This window comes from Rhinoderma darwinii, chromosome 8 (genome assembly GCF_050947455.1).
Source record: "Rhinoderma darwinii isolate aRhiDar2 chromosome 8, aRhiDar2.hap1, whole genome shotgun sequence".
Lineage (NCBI taxonomy): Eukaryota > Metazoa > Chordata > Amphibia > Anura > Rhinodermatidae > Rhinoderma > Rhinoderma darwinii.
The window spans coordinates 82,601,868-82,623,139 of record NC_134694.1 but is presented as its reverse complement, the minus strand read 5'-3'; the positions used below and the strand labels follow the sequence as shown (position 1 = coordinate 82,623,139).

The 21,272-nt window shown below is 41.9% G+C and overlaps 1 protein-coding gene across 1 annotated transcript in view; it reads left to right on the top strand.

Moving 5' to 3' along the window:
* Positions 1-21,272, top strand: part of CAPN6 (calpain 6) — a 112,755-nt gene that overhangs the window by 16,399 nt on the left and 75,084 nt on the right. The window contains exon 2 of the mRNA XM_075835827.1: positions 7,009-7,183. Within this exon, the coding sequence (XP_075691942.1) occupies positions 7,019-7,183 (165 nt within the window). The 5' untranslated portion in view covers positions 7,009-7,018. The remainder of the gene's footprint in view (positions 1-7,008; positions 7,184-21,272) is intronic.

The window sequence follows — 21,272 nt, the reverse complement described above, 5'->3', positions numbered from 1 at the left end:
TGCCACCAACCAGTAATAATGCCCTGTTGTAATAGCACCACACACAGCCCCCTGTATATAGCTCCACACACAGCCCCCTGTAGATAGCGCCACATATAGTCCCCATGTAGATAGCACCACACACAGCACCCCTCTTGTAGATAGCTCCACACAGCCCCCCTCTTGTAGATAGCCCCACAGAGCTCCCCTCTTGTAGACAGCAGTACACAGCCCCCTCTTGTAGACAGTGACCCACAGCCCCCCCATCTTGTAGGCAGTGCCACACAGCCCCTCCCTCTTGTAGGTAGTGCCACACAACCCCCCTCTTGTAGAAAGTTCCACACAGTCCCTCCCTCTTGTGGATAGTGCCATACCGCCCCCTCTTGTGCATAGCGCTACACAGCCCCCCTCTTGTAGATAGCCCCACAGAGCCCCCCTCTTGTAGACAGCAGTACACAGCCCCCTCTTGTAGACAGTGCCACACAGCCCCCCCCCCCCCCAACTTGTAGGCAGTGCCACACAGCCCCTCCCTCTTGACCATGAGCATGTCACTTCTTCTATATTTAGCTACAATAGAAGGTCAATAGGGTCTGAGTCCCATAGTTAGGATGGAGCCACAAACTAAATATTTTGCTCAAGAGCCCCAGCCAGCCTTGGGCTCTTTTGACACGACAGGGTCTGAGTGTCGGCCGATAACCCCTCATGCACATGACCGTTGTGCCACTCGGGCAATTTTTTACAGTATCCGAGTGGCCCCCGACAGTCTTTACGGACACATTCACTTTAGCGGGTGAATGGGGTCCGTGAAAAATGATCCAAGTCTCCGATCTGAGGAAAGATAGGACATGTTCTATCTTTCCTCGAATCACTGACGGGACTTGGCCAACACACACGGTCATGTGCATAAGGTGTAAAAACTGCAGTTTTGGTATGTTTTTCTCGGGCGTTTTGCATCCGTTTTGCATCCGTTCCATTTCTGTTCCGGGCCATGTTTTCGTTTTTATCGAACGATTTTGACCCATTCTGCATCAGTTTTTTTCCCTGTCCGTTTCAAAAACGGATGAATTTCAGTAGTCGATTTTTTTGCCACACACTTCCCTCTGTAAATAATGCCACACAGCCCCTGTAGATACTGCCACAGCCCCCTGTAGATAATGCCACACACTGCCTCTGTAGATAATGCCACACAGCCACCCTGTAGATAATGCCATACACTGCCCTCTGCAGATAATGCCACACACTGCCCACTGTAGATAATGGCACATAGCCCCTGTAGATACTGCCATAGCCCCCCTGTAGATAATGCTACACACAGCCCCCTGTAGATACTGTCACAGCCCCCCTGTAGTTAGTGCCACACAGCCCCGCTCTAGGTAGCACCACACACCCCCCCTGTATGTACCACAAAGCACCCTTGTACATAGCACCCCTGTAGATGCCTGCCCCCATAGATGGCACCTCCTTCCTGTAGATAGCGCCTCTGTAGGGGACCACTCCAGGAGAAGTCCATATATGGACAGTGACATCATGGACTTCTCCTGGAGCAGTCTCCTGCTCCTGATGCGGAATCCCCGGCCACTGTGGCCCGTCGGCCAGTGATTCCGCTCCAGGAGAAGTCCCAGACTTCACTATCCATATATGGACAGTGACTTCTCCTGGAGCGGAATCACCGGCCACAGCTGTGTCAGGGACGGCTGTGACGGGGATTCAGTTTCAGGAGAAGTCCCTGACGTCACTGTCCATATATGGACAGTGACGTCAGAGGCTTCTAAGGGAGCAGAATCACCGGCCACAGCCTTGGCCGCTGTGGCCAGGGATTCCGCTTCATGTCCCTGATGTCACTGTCCATATAAGGACAGTGAAGTCAGGAACTTCTCCTGGAGCGGAATCACCGGCCGTTGTGTCCGTGGATCCGCTTCAGAATTAGGGGACCGCTCCAGGAGAAGTCCCTGATGTCACTGTCCATATATGGACAGTGAAGTTAGGGACTTCTCCTGGAGCGGAATACCTGGCCACAGCTTCGGCAACCCTGTGTCCGGGGATTAGCATTCCACTCCCGCAGGGAGCAAAAAAATATCCTCCTCCTCATATTCACTTCGCACTGTGAGAAGAAGAGAACTAGCGTCAGAAAGCACGGCCGCCACTCAGATCACATCCAAGTGGCAGCCGTGCTTTACTCGGCCCCATAGATTTCTATGGGGGCCGGGAGAACGGCCCAAAATTGGGCATGTCCCGTTTTTTGACCCCCGGTTTATGGGCCGTCGTGTGAATAGCCCCATTTTGGGTCTATTGTTCCTACTGCAGCCGTGTGACGGACGTTTTTTGAACGGCCGTCACACCTCCAGGAATCCCTGTCATGTGAATAGGGCCTAAATCCAGCTTGGATACATTTTTATAAACTTTCTAATACGCTAAGATTTCCAATTTCACTTCACTCCCTCTACCCCGGTCTCCGAGGTCTTGCTCTACTCTTTGCTTGCAATCCTGCGTTATAATGTAACTTTACTTTGCTGAGACTTCCTGCACACTATCAAGAATTTTGTCATATGCTCCTTATCAACAGACTTCAAAATGACTCTTTGACATTAGCTGTTATGTGTACACTAAGACTATACAAACACCAATTTAACCAATAATACCAACATACAGTGACCATAGAGTGGTCAGATACAAGGTTTGCACTTGTGCTCTACAAAGTGTTATGTTACAGGCCATACTGTGCCCAAATAGTGGTCAGATTCCAGTACTACAAAGGAGGTCTGCAGAATATTAAGACAAAAGATCATACAAGAGAATACAGCACTGATCAGACGCAGATACAGGCAGAATACATAACAATTAAACAAGACCTATCAGCTCTTCTAACATGTCTGTTTTAGTAAATGGTTGTATTACCCATTAAATAACAATTCTGGTGCACCTTTTCCTAGACCTTTGCATTGTGCAATTCCTCTGTTATTCCTCTTAGAAATGTATAAATAATTTGACAACTGGGTGTTACAATTTCGCTTGTTAAAGGGCTGTGTACCTACACACAGTATGTCTATCATCGCTGACAGTATCAGACTGTGTAGGGATACAATCTGTTGTCAAGGTGAATGGTAACACCCAGTTTGAATTATTTTTTCAGAAATAGCACCACTCTTGTCCATAGACTAAGTCTGGTATTGCAGCTTAGACCCAGTTACTTGAATGAGGCTGTAAATATTTTTTCTAATCAAATAAAACCCCTTTAAACACTGATATAAGCCTTTTATGTGGAATTGTTATCTGTTCTTGGAATTGGACCTGTAATGTTTTGGTTGGGTGTAGGCAAATTCGATTTCATAGAAAATATTTTTGTTGGACTTCAGTTACATGTTAGCATAATGACTATTTCAGATACCAGATGCCTCGGGTCCACACGATATAAGAGGTGCGGTAACAGTAACTCTATGTTTGGTTGTTTTAATTACAAGACTGATTTCCAGTTTGCTTCCGAGCGGTCGCATCAATATATAGGAGAAGTAAGCAGCTCATTGTCATATACCCCATTCACAAATCTGATGATAAATATCTGTTGCTGTTTTTCCCTTAGTATTATTATTAACAGTCAATCATAGTCCTGCTCAATTCCAGTTGTCTCTTTTGAGCTGGAGATTAAAAATGTCTGCTTTGTATAAGACTGAATATCCTATGCACCTTCCTTAGTATACATGTCTTCATTGCAGTCAGATTTTTGACTAAATTTACATAGCGAATTAATCAAATCCCATTAATATTTTTTCTAGTGCAAGTTAAAAAAAAGGAAGCACCTAAGGGCAGAGACGTTTTCAAAGAGCCTGTACATGGAGGTCCTATAGCTTCGTCCCGGGCTTATGCAGGATTTCTTAAAAAAAAAAAAAAATCATTATAAAGTTTTGGCCAGATTCAGAATGTTGTCCTCACTGCACTTGCCCCCATTCTCATTTTTCCTACTACAGAAGGCTGAACAGCAGATGTGGCTGTCAGTTATCAGGGAAAAATGTTCCTAGTCTCTTGTTTTGGAGAGGATACTGGATTAGGGTCCTTTTACACCAGCCGTAAAAATGAGCACGGATCAATGAGACAGCTCGTTGTTCGGCGCCCATTTGCCCCTTTCACAAGGAGCTATTATCAGTAATGTATGAAGACGAGCGATCGTTACTATGATCGCTCATCCCCATGCATTTCTATCATGTCGGCAGCACATCTCCCTGTTTACATAGGGAGATTTGCTGCCGACAACGATAATATTTTGTTCTGCATAAACTATATGGTCAGCCGATGAACGAGCGTTTGCTCGTTTATCAGCTGATCGTTTCCCTGTTTACACAGACATAATCGGGAACAAGCGTTTATATGATCGCTCGTTTACCCGATCTGGCCTGTGTAAAAGGACCTTTACCTTCTCCCCAAACATCAGTAGCCACGGCCTCTGCTCAGTAGTCTGCTGTACTGTACAGCCTGTCTGCCTATCCTTGTGCTGCTATGCTTGGAGAGAACACTTGCTAACAATAATAGTAGTCAGCAAGTGTTCTCTCCCAGTGCTAGGATAGACAGGGCAGGCTATGTACAGTACAACAGACTTGGTTGAGCAGAAAATGTGTCTGCCGGTGTTCAGGGAGAAAGCTGCCATATTCTCTGCTTAGCAGGCTGCTGAACTGTACACAGCCTCTAAATAATACAATCATACAGTCACCATGTAAGACAAGGACCAAATAATACCTCCACCCTATGACCACTTTTTAACTTCACATAGTGACTGAACAATGTTACCATGTTGCTACTAAATGAAAACCACTAGACAAAGACCAATATTACCACCATACAGTAACCATGTAGTAGTAGATGCCAGATTTACACAGGTGCTCAGCAGACTATGTAAGTGAACACAGTACAGTTATATCGAGTGACTTACAAGTGACATCTCTTCTAAAGAAGTCGTTTGCTTTCTTGTTTCTTCCCTATCCGTTACCGATCTCTGTGACGTCTTGCAGAGTTTGATGCCCAGACATCTTTTGGTCCTCACTTTTCCACCACACTCCACACCTTTTTCCCACCCTCTATACATACAAACCTGTTATCATGCAGCCCCTCATACAGCAATATCCTGCTGTTTCCCCAATACTACCTGCTGGTGCCCCAGGTGCCCTCTTAACTATAGTTACTAACAAAAAAATTGTGCTAAACAGAGACAATGATAGTATTCCCCTTTCTGCTTTACAAAGTAATACCACCTCCCTTTGTGACCAACTCAGTAGTAGTGTCCACCTTTGTAAAGAAAAATAGTGCTCCCTTAGTGGCATCAACACAGTAATATTGCCCCCTTAATGCCTCAACACTGTCCCAATTTGTGTCTAATAGTGCCCCCACACAGAAATAGGGCCCTCTTATTTCCCCACACAGTAAAAGTGCCCCCTTGGTGCCGTCCTTAAAGTAATAGTGCCTCCTTACTGCCCCTACACAGCAATGGTGCTTCCTTAGTGCTCCAACACAGTTAAAGTCCCCCTTAGTGCCCCTATACACTGTTAAAGTGCTCCCAAAAATAACAAAATGAATACCCACCTAATTCCGTTCCCACGATGAATAGAGCAGCAGTTTTAACTGTGTAACCACCTTCATGCATACATCCCTGAGCTCTATACTATGATGATAATATAATTGATATGTCATAACAATGTATTGTGGGATGACCCCTTGAACAGTATACAATTTCTTACAAGTTTTGCCAATATATTATCATATATTTATTATAAAGTGTTTAACAAGTTATTATAAAGTGTATAGTAGTATTATTAACTACAACAAATAAAAGAGACTCTAAGATTTATAAAGTATATATTCCAATAGACTCTAAAATTAGTTTTTTGGGTTTTACTAATCAGATATACAGTAAAATACTCATATTCCAACAAAAAAAAGAATGGGAAAATGAGACGTGTCTTTGTATTCAAATGGAAAAAATGGAATGCCTCTTTTATATATATATTCCATTTTATATATATCTGGGGTCTCTGGCCTAATACTAGTCCTTCTCAATGCATTAGAATATCATCAAAAAGTTAATTTATTTCAGTAATTCAATTAAAGAAGTGAAACTCCTAAATTATATAGATTCATTACACACAGAGTGATCTATTTCCAGCATTTTTTTCTTTTTATGTTGATGAAAACCCAAGTTAATGAAAACCCAAAATTTAGTCTCTCCGAAAATTAGAATATTATATAAGCCCAATATCATAAATGATTTTTAATACTGAATTGTTGGCTTACTGAAAAGTATGTACAGTATATGCCCTCGATACTTGGTCGGGACTCCTTTTGCATGAATTACTGCATCAATGCGGCGTGGCATGGAGGCGATCAGCCTGTGGCACTGCTCAGGTGTTATGGAAGCCCAGGTTGCTTTCATAGCGGCCTTCAGCTCGTCTGCATTTTTGGGTCTGGCGTCTCATTTTCCTCTTGACAATACCCCATAGATTCTCTATGGGGTTTAGGTCAGGCGAGTTTGCTGGCCAATCAAGCGCAGTGATACTGTGGTTATTACACCAGGTATTTGTACTTTTGGCAGTGTGGGCAGGTGCCAAGTCCTGCTGGAAAATGAAATCCGCATCTCCATAAAGCTTGTCAGTAGGGGAAAGCATGAAGCGCTCTAAAATTTCCTGGTAGACGAGTGCGCTGACTCCGGACTTGATATAACACACTGGACCAACACCAGCAGATGACATGGCCCCCAAACCAACACTGACTGTGGAAATTTAACACTGGACGCAAGCAATTTGGATTGATATATGATACTCTATATTTTTTTCCTCTCGGTGGGCATAGGGAGGAGGGAGGATGGGGTGCTAATTGTATAAATATACAACTTCAACAACTACATAGAGTTTTGGTGTACTATACATTAGTAGCACTTTAGGAACAATTAGTATAAACTTGCCTATACCTAAGAACATCATTGAGATGCTGCTAGAAATTGCTAAAGATGGTCCAATTAAAAAGCTATTTTTAATTTTCTTTAACTTTCAGCGGACAAAACATGGCAACTCCAGTCAGACACCTGAAAAATCAGGATTACTGGCAGCTAAAAAATGAATGCAGAAAAGCTGGAAGATTGTTTGAAGATCCAGAGTTTATAGCAGCAGACGAATCCTTATTCTACAGCAAAGCTCCCCCACATAGAATAGAGTGGAAACGCCCAGGGGTGAGTAACTTCTACACTGTTACATATATATTTACCTATAATCTTAAGTGAAAACTGGGGACACATTCAGATACTAACACAATCTGACCAGATCGCCTCCCAAAACAGCTGAAAAATAGATAGTGAGTATGGTTGAAATAATGGGAGAGATTTATTATGACCTAAAGTTAAACAGAATAAAACAACTGTAGATCAGACAGGGAGAAACTGAATTTTGTAATTTATCATCAGAATGTCCCATTTTTTTAAATTGGCTTTTTACTATAAACATATTTTTAAACAGATTTTGGTGCTCTTTTGTTGCTTAATTTTTTTATGTAACTATTAACTCAAAACGAAATCTCGAAATATTCCAGTTTCCAAACAGGCCAATAGAAAAGTAACAATAAGCTGATATTTTCTGTATTCTGTACCTTGTCTGCTTTCTTGTATAGACTGGGACCTGGTCAGCACAGGGCATGGAACAGTTAATGACAGCTCTTCTTAAGACCTAGATAAGGCAGGATAGTAACACTATACACTATATACACAGATAAGGTTCTGTAGGCATCTTTCATATCCCTTCTTGGTTTCTGGGGAGGGGGCAATACTCCATAACATCCTGGAGACTATGTTAGGGTGCCTTTACACAAAGTGGTTGTGTGGCGGCAGTGTGCCACACTACTGAACCACGTGGCAAAACCGAATGTTGCACGGCTTGAACAGGTTAAGGACATGGTTCTTTAAGGACTGGATGAATTTTAGTTTTTAGGCCATGCCATTTAAGCAGTGATAACGTTTTTACTTTTACATCAAGGATGCTGTAGGAGGCCTGTTTTGTCTAGATTTTTTTCAGGTGCCATTTTGCTCAATTTCATTAGGATTTGATTTATGTTATGTAATTTGTAACGAAAAATTAATTGTTCTTTTTTTCCACATTCACTGATTACTATAAAAAATATTCAAATTTTTGCATAGATGATGTGGCTTGTATTTGCTGGTCAATTTTTTTACCTATACCTATTAAACAGTCTGGTCACATTATTATAACCACCTCCTACTTCGACAGTGCGCAGCCTACAAAGGAAGTGATGCGTCGTGGGCTGGCTTGGATGGGTATATAAGGTGTGCGATTAAGGTGTCTGAATGCATATCACTCGTTGTTGCCATGGGTAAAAGGGACGATTTATCAGAGTTGAAAAATGGGGTGATTATTGGTTTTCAGGCCTAAAGTGGCAGTATTTCTCAAACAGCGCAGTTTGTGAACTGTTTGCATGCTGCTGTGGTGAAAGTGTATCGTGAGTGGACAAATGGCAACATTAGGAATGACCGACGTGGAAACTGCGGAGCACCACGTGCCATTGATGTGAGAGGTGAACGTCGGCTACGAAGGTGCACGAGGGCCGAACAACACGCCACAGTGGAGCAGCTCGCCGTGAAAATTAGCCATGGGGCTACCAGGCGAGTATTTCTAAAACAAAAGTTCTGCGAACCCTACTGCGTATGGGGCACCGAAGTATATGGATGGTCACTGCTCCTATGCTAACAAAGGTGCATCGGAAAAAAAGGCTTTAATTTGCACAGCAGTATCGGAATTGGACCACCGATGATTGGCAAAGGGTTGCCTTCTCCAACGAGTCACGTTTTCTGCTTCATCGAACGAATGGACGTTGGCATGTCAGGCGAGAAACATCAGAGAACAAACACCCTGCAACCATTGCTGGAAGAACACAAGCTGGTAGCGGCAGCGTTATGCCCTGGGGAATTTTTTCATGGCATTCTCTGGGCCCACTCGTCCATGTGGAAGGCACTCTGAACCGATGTGGGTATGAATGCATCGTTGCAGATCACGTCCCCCCCCCATATATGCTGTTTGTCTTCCCTGGGTCAAATGAAATCTTCCAGCAAGACAATGCGAGAAGTCACATGGCTAGAAACATCCGGCAGTTGTTGGAAGAGCACGACCAAGACTTCCAAGTACTTCTCTGGCCTCATAATTCGCCAGGCTTGAACCCAATTGAGCATCTGTGGGACCACCTTAATCTATGGATCCTCCCCCACGCACCCTCCAGCAAATGTGGGATGCACTGCAGTCAGCATGGCTACAGATACCTGAGACAACCGACCAGCATCTTATTGAGTCACTCCCAGCCCGTCTAGCTGCTGTCTGTGCTGCATTCGCAGTTACTCAGGATACTAGCTGGTGGTCATAATAATTTGTGTGTGTGTGTGTGTGTGTGTGTGTGTGTGTGCTTGTGTGCGTGTGTGTGTGTGTGTGTGTGTGTGTGTCTGTATATGTATATACACTCACACTGTATACACCATTCAGCCATAATTAAAACCACTGACAGGTGAAGTGAATAGCATTGATTATCTCGTTACAATGGCGCACGTCAAGGTCTAGGATATATTAGTGTAAGGTTCTGAGCAACTTTGACAAAGGCCACATTGTAATGGCTAGACGATTGTGTCAGAGCATCTCCGAAACGGCAGGTTTTGTGGGGTTTTCCTGGTATGCAGTGGTTAGTACTTACCAAAAGTGGTCCAAAGCAAAACAATTGGTGAACTAGTGACAGGGTCATGGGCGCTCAAGGCTAATTGATACAGGTGGGGAGTAAATACTAGCGTATCTGGTGCGATCCCACAGAACAACTAATGTAGCCCAAATTGCTGAAAAAGTTACAGTGGTCTATGAAAGAAAGGTGTCAGAACACATATTGCAACACAGCAGTCCAGTCAGAGTGCACATACTGACCAGTGTCCAGTGCTAAAAGTGCCTACATGGGCACGTGAGCATCAGCGCAGGACCAAGGAGCACTGGAAGAAACTGGCCTGGTTACATAGTTGCTAACATTTGAAATTGCTTTCCATGGACACTTAGGATGTGGCTTAACTTGTTGGTATGTAATATGGGCATGGTTTATGTGGTAGTTGTGGCTAATAGGGCGTGGCTTTCTTCACAGAATTTCTACATACAAATAAACAAACAAAAATTTATGAACTCGTTTGGCTAACAACTACTATGGTGGCCATTATGTCTCTCTGGTTATCTGGTTGTATACAGGCAGGTGATGTCCCACTTTATCACTGGGGCTAGGCGATATGTGATGACCACTAATGGTAGCGTAAAAACTAGCGTAGAGTGCCACACTCAGTGCCCCTTGTAGATGGTGCCCCACACTGCCCCTAGTAGATAGTGCCACTCACTGCTCCCTGTAGATATTGCCACATACTGCTTCCTGTACGGATGTAGCCATCTTTAACTTGACTCTGATAACTTGCTGCAGCGTGATATCATACAACAAAAGGCATTGAAAAGTCTTTGAAAAAGTCAAGATAAGGGATCTAGCAACTGTTTATTTAATGCGTTAAAAGTCATGATAAAGACGGCTGCATCTACATAGATAATGCCACATGCTCTCCTGTAGAGAATGCCACACAGTCCCCTGTAGAAAGTTCCACACAGCCCCCTGTGCCACGGTGCCCTCTGTAGATAGTACCACACCCCGCTCTAGATAGTGCCACACAGCCACCTTGTCTTTTTTCTTCTCTCCGCAATAGAAACTAGAGGTCAATGAAAAATAATTCCCCTTCATGTAACGTTGCTACCTGTCAAACTGAAAAGTCATCCACCAGAGGGAAAAATGTTTCCCCATTGCAGAGTACAAGAAAGTCTAATTCCCATCTGACGCTTTCTTTTCCTTTACAGATTTCCCTCTGGCGGATGATTTTGACATTGAAAGGTAGCAGTTCTATCGGGGCGGTGTTGGGGGGCAAACTTGGCAATTGACCAGTGCCCCCAGAATGGGCATCTACTCTTGGGCCAGTGCTGTGTGTTTTCCCCCCAGGCTAAACATTTTCCAGACAGCCCCGGGCAATTGGCTCCCTGCTCCGTCGTTTGAACTCGTAGTCCACAGCCTAATTTAGTACTGCAGCCTACAAGATTCCGGGAGCACACCTATGGCATCATGCCGTCCGCGCTAGGTCCCTGAACTAAGCAGAAAGCCAAAACACCTGGCGGGGGTTACAAGTCCCAAAAAAAATGCATATATTGCGTGTTTGTTGTGTGAAGCAAATAATTATTTAACACGGATAGATTACGACAAGGGTGCCTTTCTATCGTTCGCCTCAGTCAGCATGGGGGCCACGGGGTGTGGCTAGCATATTCTGGTTGTGAAGCTTATTGAAAAATTGCTATGTCATGGCACTCTGAGAATGCGGCATGTCTTTGCCGTCCTTTCTCCATCTGCACTGTAGGACATAGGGGCATTTAACTTTTTCTGTTCAGCAGGAAAAAGATAAACATGGATATTCAAATATTGGGTAGAGAAAGTTAGATATAAGATTAGATTTTTCAATTAACTTTTAGACTGTTTTTTTCATGTTTTAACACATCTGTAAAAAAAATTAAAAAAAATCTGGATAGAAAGTTTATACCATCTGGTAAAATAATCAATAATCATGAATAGAAGATACAAATGTAATTCCCATAATCCCCTAGATAGCTTGTCAGGTCCCTGACTTTTATAATCCTTTTGCTTCCCACAGCTTTTTCCAACTTTTTAGGACAATAAACGTCTTACATGTCAATATTAATAAACAGTCTTAAATTATTGTGGTTCGACTGATTTCCCTCTTCTGACATCCAGTCAGGGCCGGGGAGGTGTGTGTGGGTGGTAGGGAAATGGGCTATATAAAAAGAGACAGGGAATCCTTTAGTGTAGTGACAGCAGGCGTCAGGACCAGACGCCGATACTCTGCCTCCGAACTGAGAGGCCATTCTCTTGCCACTGCAAGCATGCCTTGCTGACAGCAAACTACATTTTTTTCAAGACAGCTATATCTAAATTTTCATGCAGCTTCCCAAGGAACAGGACGAAGCAGCATTCATGACCTATCTCCCCTGATGAATCAATGGGTCAGAGGAAACGCGTTGGGAGAGAAATTGGGAGAAGAATTACCTTATTTCAGAGGTCCAACTAAATCTAGGATTTCACAGAAGACGACTGAAAGGAACGCCATCATCCCATAAATAAAGGGGTAGGAGGGCAACTGCCCGAAATAATTCTCATATATCTTCTGTATATCCTACATGATTTACAAAGCATCTGAGTGCTTATGAGAAAACCTCTGATACTTACGAATTATTTGAACCACAAGTACTAGGAAACCATTAAAGGTGGACTATTTTTGCTGTCTCCAATACTGCTGTATATGCATACTGATGAAAACAGAATAATTGTACACGACTGTGAAATATGATTTGAATATATGCGCTCATATCGCAAACGCTTATGTTTTAAGAAATTTAAGTAAAAGTTATTTTTTAATACACTCCGGATCAATCTTGTTTATTTGTTATAATTTACGGAGAATACTTGACAAACCAACATTGTCTAGGTGGTAGACGATACACAAGACCACGAATATATAATCCAGTCAGGGCCGGCCTTAGGATGGATGGTGCCCTGTGCAAAATTTTCTTTCAGCGCCCCATCCCATAATAAAAAAGTGCCCCATAAAAAAGTATAATGCTCCCACACTGTATAATGCCCTTTTTAGTGCCCCCACACAGTATAATGCACTTTATAGTGCCCCCATACAGTATAATGTCCCCTTTGGTGCTCCCCGCACATTATAAAGTCCTCTAAGTGCCCCCCACACAGTATAATGCCTCTTTAGTGCCCCCATACAGTATAATGCCCCCATAGCAACCCCATACAGTATAATAATAATATTTAAAAATATATTATAACTCCTTTAAGGACACAGTATTTTGTCCTCTAAGTGTGCCCACACAGTATATTGCTCCCTGTACTGCCCCTACACAGTATAATGTTCCCTTAGTGGCCCACACACAGTATAATGTCCCCCTTTAGTGCCCACCCACAGTATAATATCTCCCAATTGCCACCACAGTATAATGCCCCCTTTTGTGCCCACCCACAGTATAATGCCCCCAGGTGCCCCCACACAGTATAATGTCCCTTTTAGTGCCCACGCACAGTATGTCCCTCAAGTGCCCCACACAGTATAATGCCACCTTTAGTGCAGACACACACACACACACACACACAGTATAATGCCCCCTCTAGTGCCCACATACAGTATAATGTCCCCCAAGTGCTCCCACACAGTATAATGTCCTCCTTTAGTGCCCACACACAGTATAATGTCCCCCAATTCCCTACACACAGTATAATGTCCCCCTTTAGTGCCCCCACACAGTATAATGCCCCTTTATTGCCCACACACAGTATAATGTCCTCTTTAGTTCCCACACACAGTATAATGTCCCCCAAGTGCCCCACACAGTGTAATGCCCCCTTTAGTACCCCTATAATATATAATACCCCTTTCTGCCACCCCACACACAATATAATAAGGGCCACCTTATGCCTCCACTCTCACACAGTATAGTATATATTTATGCCCTGACCAACCCACACAGAATACTGCCCCCCTATTGTTATATAACGGCCCCTTATGCCCCCACTGTGCCAATGTTAATATATATATATGTATATATATATATATATATATATATATATATATATATATACACACACACTACCGTTCAAAAGTTTGCGGTCACCCAGACAATTTTGTGTTTTCCATGAAAACTCACACTTATATTTATCAAATGAGTTGCAAAATGACTAGAAAATATAGTCAAGACATTGACAAGGTTAGAAATAATGATTTTTATTTTAAATAATAATTCTCTCCTTCAAACTTTGCTTTCGTCAAAGAATACTCCATTTGCAGCAATTACAGCATTGCAAACCTTTGGCATTCTAGCTGTTAATTTGCTGAGGTGATCGGGAGAAATTTCACCCCATGCTTCCAGAAGCCCCTCCCACAAGTTGGATTGGCTTGATGGGCACTTCTTGCGTAGCATACGGTCAAGCTGCTCCCACAACAGCTCTATGGGGTTGAGATCTGGTGACTGCGCGGGCCACTCCATTACAGATAGAATACCAGCTGCCTGCTTCTTCCCTAAATAGTTCTTGCATCATTTGGAGGTGTGCTTTGGGTCATGTTGTAGGATGAAATTGGCTCCAATCAAGCGCTGTCCACAGGGTATGGCATGGCGTTGCAAAATGGAGTGATAGCCTTCCTTATTCAAAATCCCTTTTACCTTGTACAAATCTCCCACTTTACCAGCACCAAAGCAACCCCAGACCATCACATTACCTCCACCATGCTTGACAGATGGCGTCAGGCACTCTTCCAGCATCTTTTCAGTTGTTCTGCGTCTCACAAATGTTCTTCTGTGTGATCCAAACACCTCAAACTTCGATTCGTCTGTCCATAACACTTTTTTCCAATCTTCCTCTGTCCAATGTCTGTGTGCTTTTGCCCATATTAATCTTTTCCTTTTATTAGACAGTCTCAGATATGGCTTTTTCTTTGCCACTCTGCCCTGAAGGCCAGCATCCCGGAGTCGCCTCTTCACTATAGACGTTGACACTGGCGTTTTGCGGGTACTATTTAATGAAGCTGCCAGTTGAGAACCTGTGAGGCGTCTATTTCTCAAACTAGAGACTCTAATGTACTTGTCTTGTTGCTCAGTTGTGCAGCGAGGCCTCCCACTTCTCTTTCTACTCTGGTTAGAGCCTGTGTGTGCTGTCCTCTGAAGGGAGTAGTACACACTGTTGTAGGAAATCTTCAGTTTCTTGGCAATTTCTCGCATGGAATAGCCTTTATTTCTAAAAACAAGAATAGACTGTCGCGTTTCACATGAAAGCTCTCTTTTTCTAGCCATTTTGAGAGTTTAATCGAACCCACAAATGAAATGCTCCAGATTCTCAACTAGCTCAAAGGAAGGTCAGTTTTATAGCTCCTCTAAACAGCAAAACTGTTTACAGCGGTGCTAACATAATTGCTCAAGGGTTTTCAAGGGTTTTCTAATCATCCATTAGCCTTCTAACACAGTTAGCAAACACAATGTACCATTAGAACACTGGAGTGATGGTTGCTGGAAATGGGCCTCTATACACCTATGTAGATATTGCATTAAAAACCAGACGTTTGCAGCTAGAATAGTCATTTAGCACATTAACAATGTATAGAGTGTATTTCTGATTAATTTAATGTTATCGTCATTGAAAAAAACTGTGCTTTTTTTTCAAAAATAAGGAAATTTCTAAGTGACCCTAAACTTTTTAACGGTAGTGTGTGTATATATATATATATATATATATATATATATATATATATATATTTATATATAGGTAATAGATGCCTTATGCCTTGCAGGCAGCCTACAGACCAGACTCACTCGTCTGGGTCCTTCTACGTACTTGTCCGGCGATGCACAATTGTCACGTGACACGTCATCGCTGGGCGCTGGCGTCATAACAGAGAAGGAGCATCCGGGCGCTTTTAAAATACAAGCAGGAGAGCCAGCGCAGGGCCCACTTCCACCTGCGGGAGTGATGGCACATGTCCCACACCCCAAAGGCCGGCCCTGAATCCAATAGTAGTAGTCAGCAATTTGTGATAACATTTTTGACGCTTAAATAACTTGCTTACAATTATTCACTACTTTCTGCCTATATTTTTTTTTATAGTTCTTTATAATAAAATGGACACACCATTATGAAAACTAAAACACATACATTTACATTTGGTTTTACTTAGGCGAGATGCATTGTACAGGTTGAGTGATGTGTTAGTCCTTCAGTGATGTCATCACTGGAATTAGCCCTAATGGAGACTGGTTGAACATTGGTATTTAACCGGAAACTTATTTTCTCAAATGTGGTGTCATTGTCAGAAAATATATGTGATAATATGTGTAATTCTACTAGAAAGTATATAAACCCACTGTATAGGTACTGTATATACCATATATATAGTTGGTGAGTTTTTAATACATGTATACAATATAAACACTCTTAACACATACATAGTACAGCATGTACCTGAACTCTGGACTTCTGCCACAGCGTCCCCAGTAAAGGGAAGAACCTGTGGGTGGGTTAAAACAGCATGTCTGGTCCATAGTACTGCAGCCAACTCACAATATTGCTGTCAGTGAATAACTATGTTGTTTTTTTTACATGTACAGGAGTTCAGCAGCCACAAAAATTTATCCTTCAAGTCAGCTACATATGCAAACTTTGTTACTTCTGCTTGTTAATGTGAAAATACAAACATACGAACCATCCTGAAGCCTTTGGCCTCACTGGCTGCACTGTTGCACATATGCCCATTTATAAACCAACTATGCCCAGAATGTAGTGTTGTACAGCTGAGTAGTAAGGATTGTCTTTTTGCCTTCAGCAGAAGTCCACAGAGCCCTCCTCTATAATTGTGAGTAGTCTGGCGTATGCTCAGCATAAACAGTATTGGGATTACTGAGTTTTGCTTATGCTGGATACGCTAAGATCTAAATAAATATATGAGTAGGCACGTTTTACCAGAGTTCTTGCTCTATCAAGGATCAACCATCAGTCGGTCTATAATGGTTCTCACCTTGGACGAACAACATAAGTTAAAACGACAAATAGCCAATCAATCTTTGAATTTTTCTGAGCTTCTGTTAATAGGATGCAGATCTGTCATTTGGCATAAACGACTGCACCCAATGACTGGCCTTCCAAAATCTCTAGTGTATGACCAGTTTAAGATGTCATCTGCGAAAAAAAACACTTTGCAGGCTGTAAAACTGAATTCTAAAACAAAATTACCCCTAATATTCTCAGATTGTACATTTTCCCACAAGTTGTGTTGATTATAACTGGATATAAGCAAATTTCCCGAAATTAATTTTGCGTCCGATTCGGTCGAATTGGCCATCCGTCTTGATTTGGTCCAAATAAATTTGCCACAAATCTAAAGTGTCCCGATTGTTCTGAAAACCTGTTTCTGACTCTTTGATGTCTTCTAGGACTATATCCAAACTAAACCTAACCCCTTTCAAGCTCTTTAACTACAAGCCATCATGTAATGTCAAAGTGACAGCAACATATATGGGTAGAGGGAGGAAAACCTGCAGTGTGTTTTAGGATGGATGCTTGCAGGGCATTATGGGGAAGTCCACCAAAGGTCATGGGATCATTTTTCTAGTTTGAAAAATGGCCACCAATGCTCACCGATGGCTGCTGTTTTGCCGTGATTCGTGCACCACGAACCCAAATAGTTTCAACACTTTCGGAAATTCGGACCTGATTCGATCTGCGTAGAATAGATTCGCTTGTCTCTAATTATAACCTATTATTGCTTCTTAGATGTTCCAATGGGATGTGGTCACCGGGAGAGCTGACCTAACAAAATAGCTTACAGATAAGAAAAAACAATATGTGCCAGTAAGTTTTCAGAAATATGATTCATTGAAGACATTCAGTCTGGCAGGCTCCTCTATGTTGAAGGATTTGAGCTTTAACTAACACGCTCGCATTAAAATGTCTGCTGGCAAAGTGGACAAAACAAACCTCATTACTTCCCATTGTCTCTTACTGCGATGGAACTGATTTATTTCTCAGATTACTGGCTGGCTTGCTGATTTACATGAAAAGACAGCTGGGATATGTTTCTGTTGTGCAAATACAACCAATAATCCTATACCTTCCCACTCTAAGGGACCTTTTACACCGGCCAATTATCGGCAAAGGTTCGTTCATTGGCTGATTGTATAGTATGGATGCCGAAACTATTATTGTATTCGGCAGCACATCTCCCTGTGTAAACAGGGAGATGTGCTACCGACATTATAGAAATATATGAGGACGAGCGATCGTAGAAACAATCGCTCGTCCCCATGGCCGGCCTTAGGTTGGATAGCGCCCTTTGCAGGATTCTCTATTGCTGCCCTCCACAAACCAAAAATTAACCACATACATAGACACGCACATACTGGAGCATATGTACTGTACATACATAGATGGACATATGTAGACAAACAGGAAAATATATATACACACACATTCCGGAATATATATACATACATAAAGGTAAATATATACCCACACATGCACATAAATACACTGACAGGAACATGTACAAATACATAAACAAGCACAAAGACACATTGACATACATACCCTTATATACACAGTACAGATAATGTAGTAGATGTCACTTGCAGTCCTATTAACACCACAGATAGCACACAGTGATAACTCTGATCTGAATACAGATATTGTAGTGGATGTTAGGCTTCGTTCACATCTGCACTAGGGTCCCGTTCCGACGTTCCGTGCCTGCAATCGTGGGCTGTGATTACGGGCACGGCTGTGTGCATGGGGCCTTAATGATAACATACACATTACTACTCAGGCCCCATGCACACAACCGTATTTTCATCTATCCAGAAATACTCTCCGTAAATATGGATCCGTAGGCATCCGTATTTCATCCGTATATACGGAAGGGTGTCCTTAAATACGGTCTGTATTGCATCCGTATTCCATCCGTATATATACGGATGCGTAAAAAAAAGAGGTAGGATGCAAATGATGTCATCAACATGTTGCATAGCAACGCTTCCATAAATACGGACGGTATACGGATGCACATCGATAGACATCCGTATTTATGGAAGCTCCCATAGGCTTCTATGGGAGAGTCCTTGCCGTAATTACGGACAAGAATTGGACAGGTTCTATATTTTTTTTAGCATGGACACCCATCTGTAAAAATACTGAAAGGTGTCCGTGGCCAATAGAAATTAATGGGTTCGTAATTACTGTCAGTAATTGCTGTGCGTAATTACAGATGAAAAATACGTTCATGTGCATGGAGCCTCATACAATAATAACAGAATATATGCATAATATGCACTTAACATGCTGCCAAACGAATAACTTGTACAATAGAATTTTTAACATACAGTTTGCTGTATAGCCCTGGCCTTACAGTCATGATGCCCTCTATATCTATAACAAAGAACCTTAAGGTCCTCCTAAACGGCTCGTTACATTACCATCATGACGCCAGCACGTCTCCCTGCTTGCACAGGGAGATGTGCTGCCGACAACGATAATATTTTTCATTTTTTAAAACCGTACGCTCATCAGATGAACGAGCATTTGCTCGTTCATCTGCTGATCGCTGCCTTGTTTACACAGAGCATTTGCCCGATAATTTGCTTGTGTAAAAGGGCCTTTACACCATGGTATTTGACCCGTTATGTCAGCATATAGACCAGCAATGCCACATATTTACCTTTTATGGTAAAATATCTAATAATATTACTAATGCAGCCTATTTTGTCAGTGTATAGATATATCGCAACACTTTTTCCCTTACAATAACTTACAATGACAAATCATTGCATTGTGGCTCTATAGCAATGTCACCCAAATAGCTTAAAATACGATGACATAAGTGCCAAACAATGAATTGATAAACCCAGTAATAGTAACACATACTCATAATCATAATGCCATCTTATATCACTATAAACATCTTATATCACCGTAAACATGTTGGTTCCACCATTACCTATTCACAGATAACACACATTATTATTAGAGACAAGTGAATTTCCCAAAATTCCTTTTGGGCCCGAATCTATTAAACCAGCTGTCGGATTCGATTTGGTCAGAATAATTTTATGACAAATCGAAAGTGCCCTAATTACCCTGAAAAGTCGTGTCTGACTCTCTGAGGTCTTCTAGGTCTGTATCCTACCCCTCTCAAGCTCTTATTAGAAATTAGATATATGCAAAACAATGAGTGACGTCACCAGGATTTAAATGTAATATCTATTTTTTTTTTTTTTTATTGACACTTGAACACACATTGATGTATAACGGCACTGTATAACTGAAGCAGAATAATACACCAATTTTTGATGGAACTATTATTAGCAATTTCCTATATGCAAAACAATGAGTGAAGTCATATCTGTGACGTCTGTATCAGCAGGCAGCGTCACACTATCAGCACCAGGATTTAAATTTCAATTAAAATATACTGATTTAAAAAAATATATTTGCTTGGACACAGACTGAACTATAACGGCACTGTATAAATGCTTCATGCACAACAATGCGACAATTTTTGGTGGTTCTATGATATTCATGCATAACAATGGGTGACGTCTGTTTTAGAAGGCAGCGGCACGATATCAGCAACAGGATTAATATTATTGAGGAAGATTTGTGAATGATGAGATGAAGATTGGTGATTCACAAACTAATGTAAGAAATGAATTGTGTCGTGGAAATCCATCGCTCAAAATATATTAGACTGAAATTTATACGAGTCCAAACAGACTCTCAAGGCCAGACCCCATTAGTCAGTATCCTAATTAGGATATTTCACCGATATATATTGAGAGAGGAGAAGAAAACACACAGACACTCTGATATGCTCAAAATGCTCCTCTGAAGGATTTATTATCAGACTCAAACTGTTAAACTGAAATTCAGAAGGGGTGTAGGCTTGAGGTTAACCAATCAGAGACAATGTAACAATATTTGTTATTCAGTAAAAAGCATACAATAAAATACATCCCAGATACATCCTTATAATTCTTCACACATTAGGTTTTGCAGGTGTCTTATCTCTTTTGGACACAATATTCTCGTGGAGATGGGGGAGACCTTCCTTCACGCATACTTGCCACCCTCCCATCTCCCTCCCTGTCCATTCTCTACCAACTTCGCATGGGAACCAAGGTCAAAGATAAAACATACGAAATCAACATTACTTGTATTAAAGGAACAATGACTTTTCTATTCACTACAATAAAACCAAGATGGGAACTCCAGACAAGATGGCTGCTGCACAGAACTAAATCATTTAAACATTATCATCACTTTCACATAATACATATCTTAGTAATTCGGCATCCTGCTTGATAATTCACAATGTAATTTCATACAGAGAATATAAGCAAATAAATCATCCTTCACAATTGTATAGCTGCAGCAGCACTCACTCACAGCAATGGCAGCCTGACCGTGCCTCCCTAATAACTAACACACTGAAGTTGACTTTTATCTTTCTAAAATTTATCTCTCTAACAAATTATTGTAAATCTATTCTATCTATTCTACACTAATCCACTATCTATCTGTATTTTACTACCTCTCACTCTCTGTCTGACATCCTCTCTCTCCTATTTTTATTCCCAGCCACAAAGCAGCAGCAT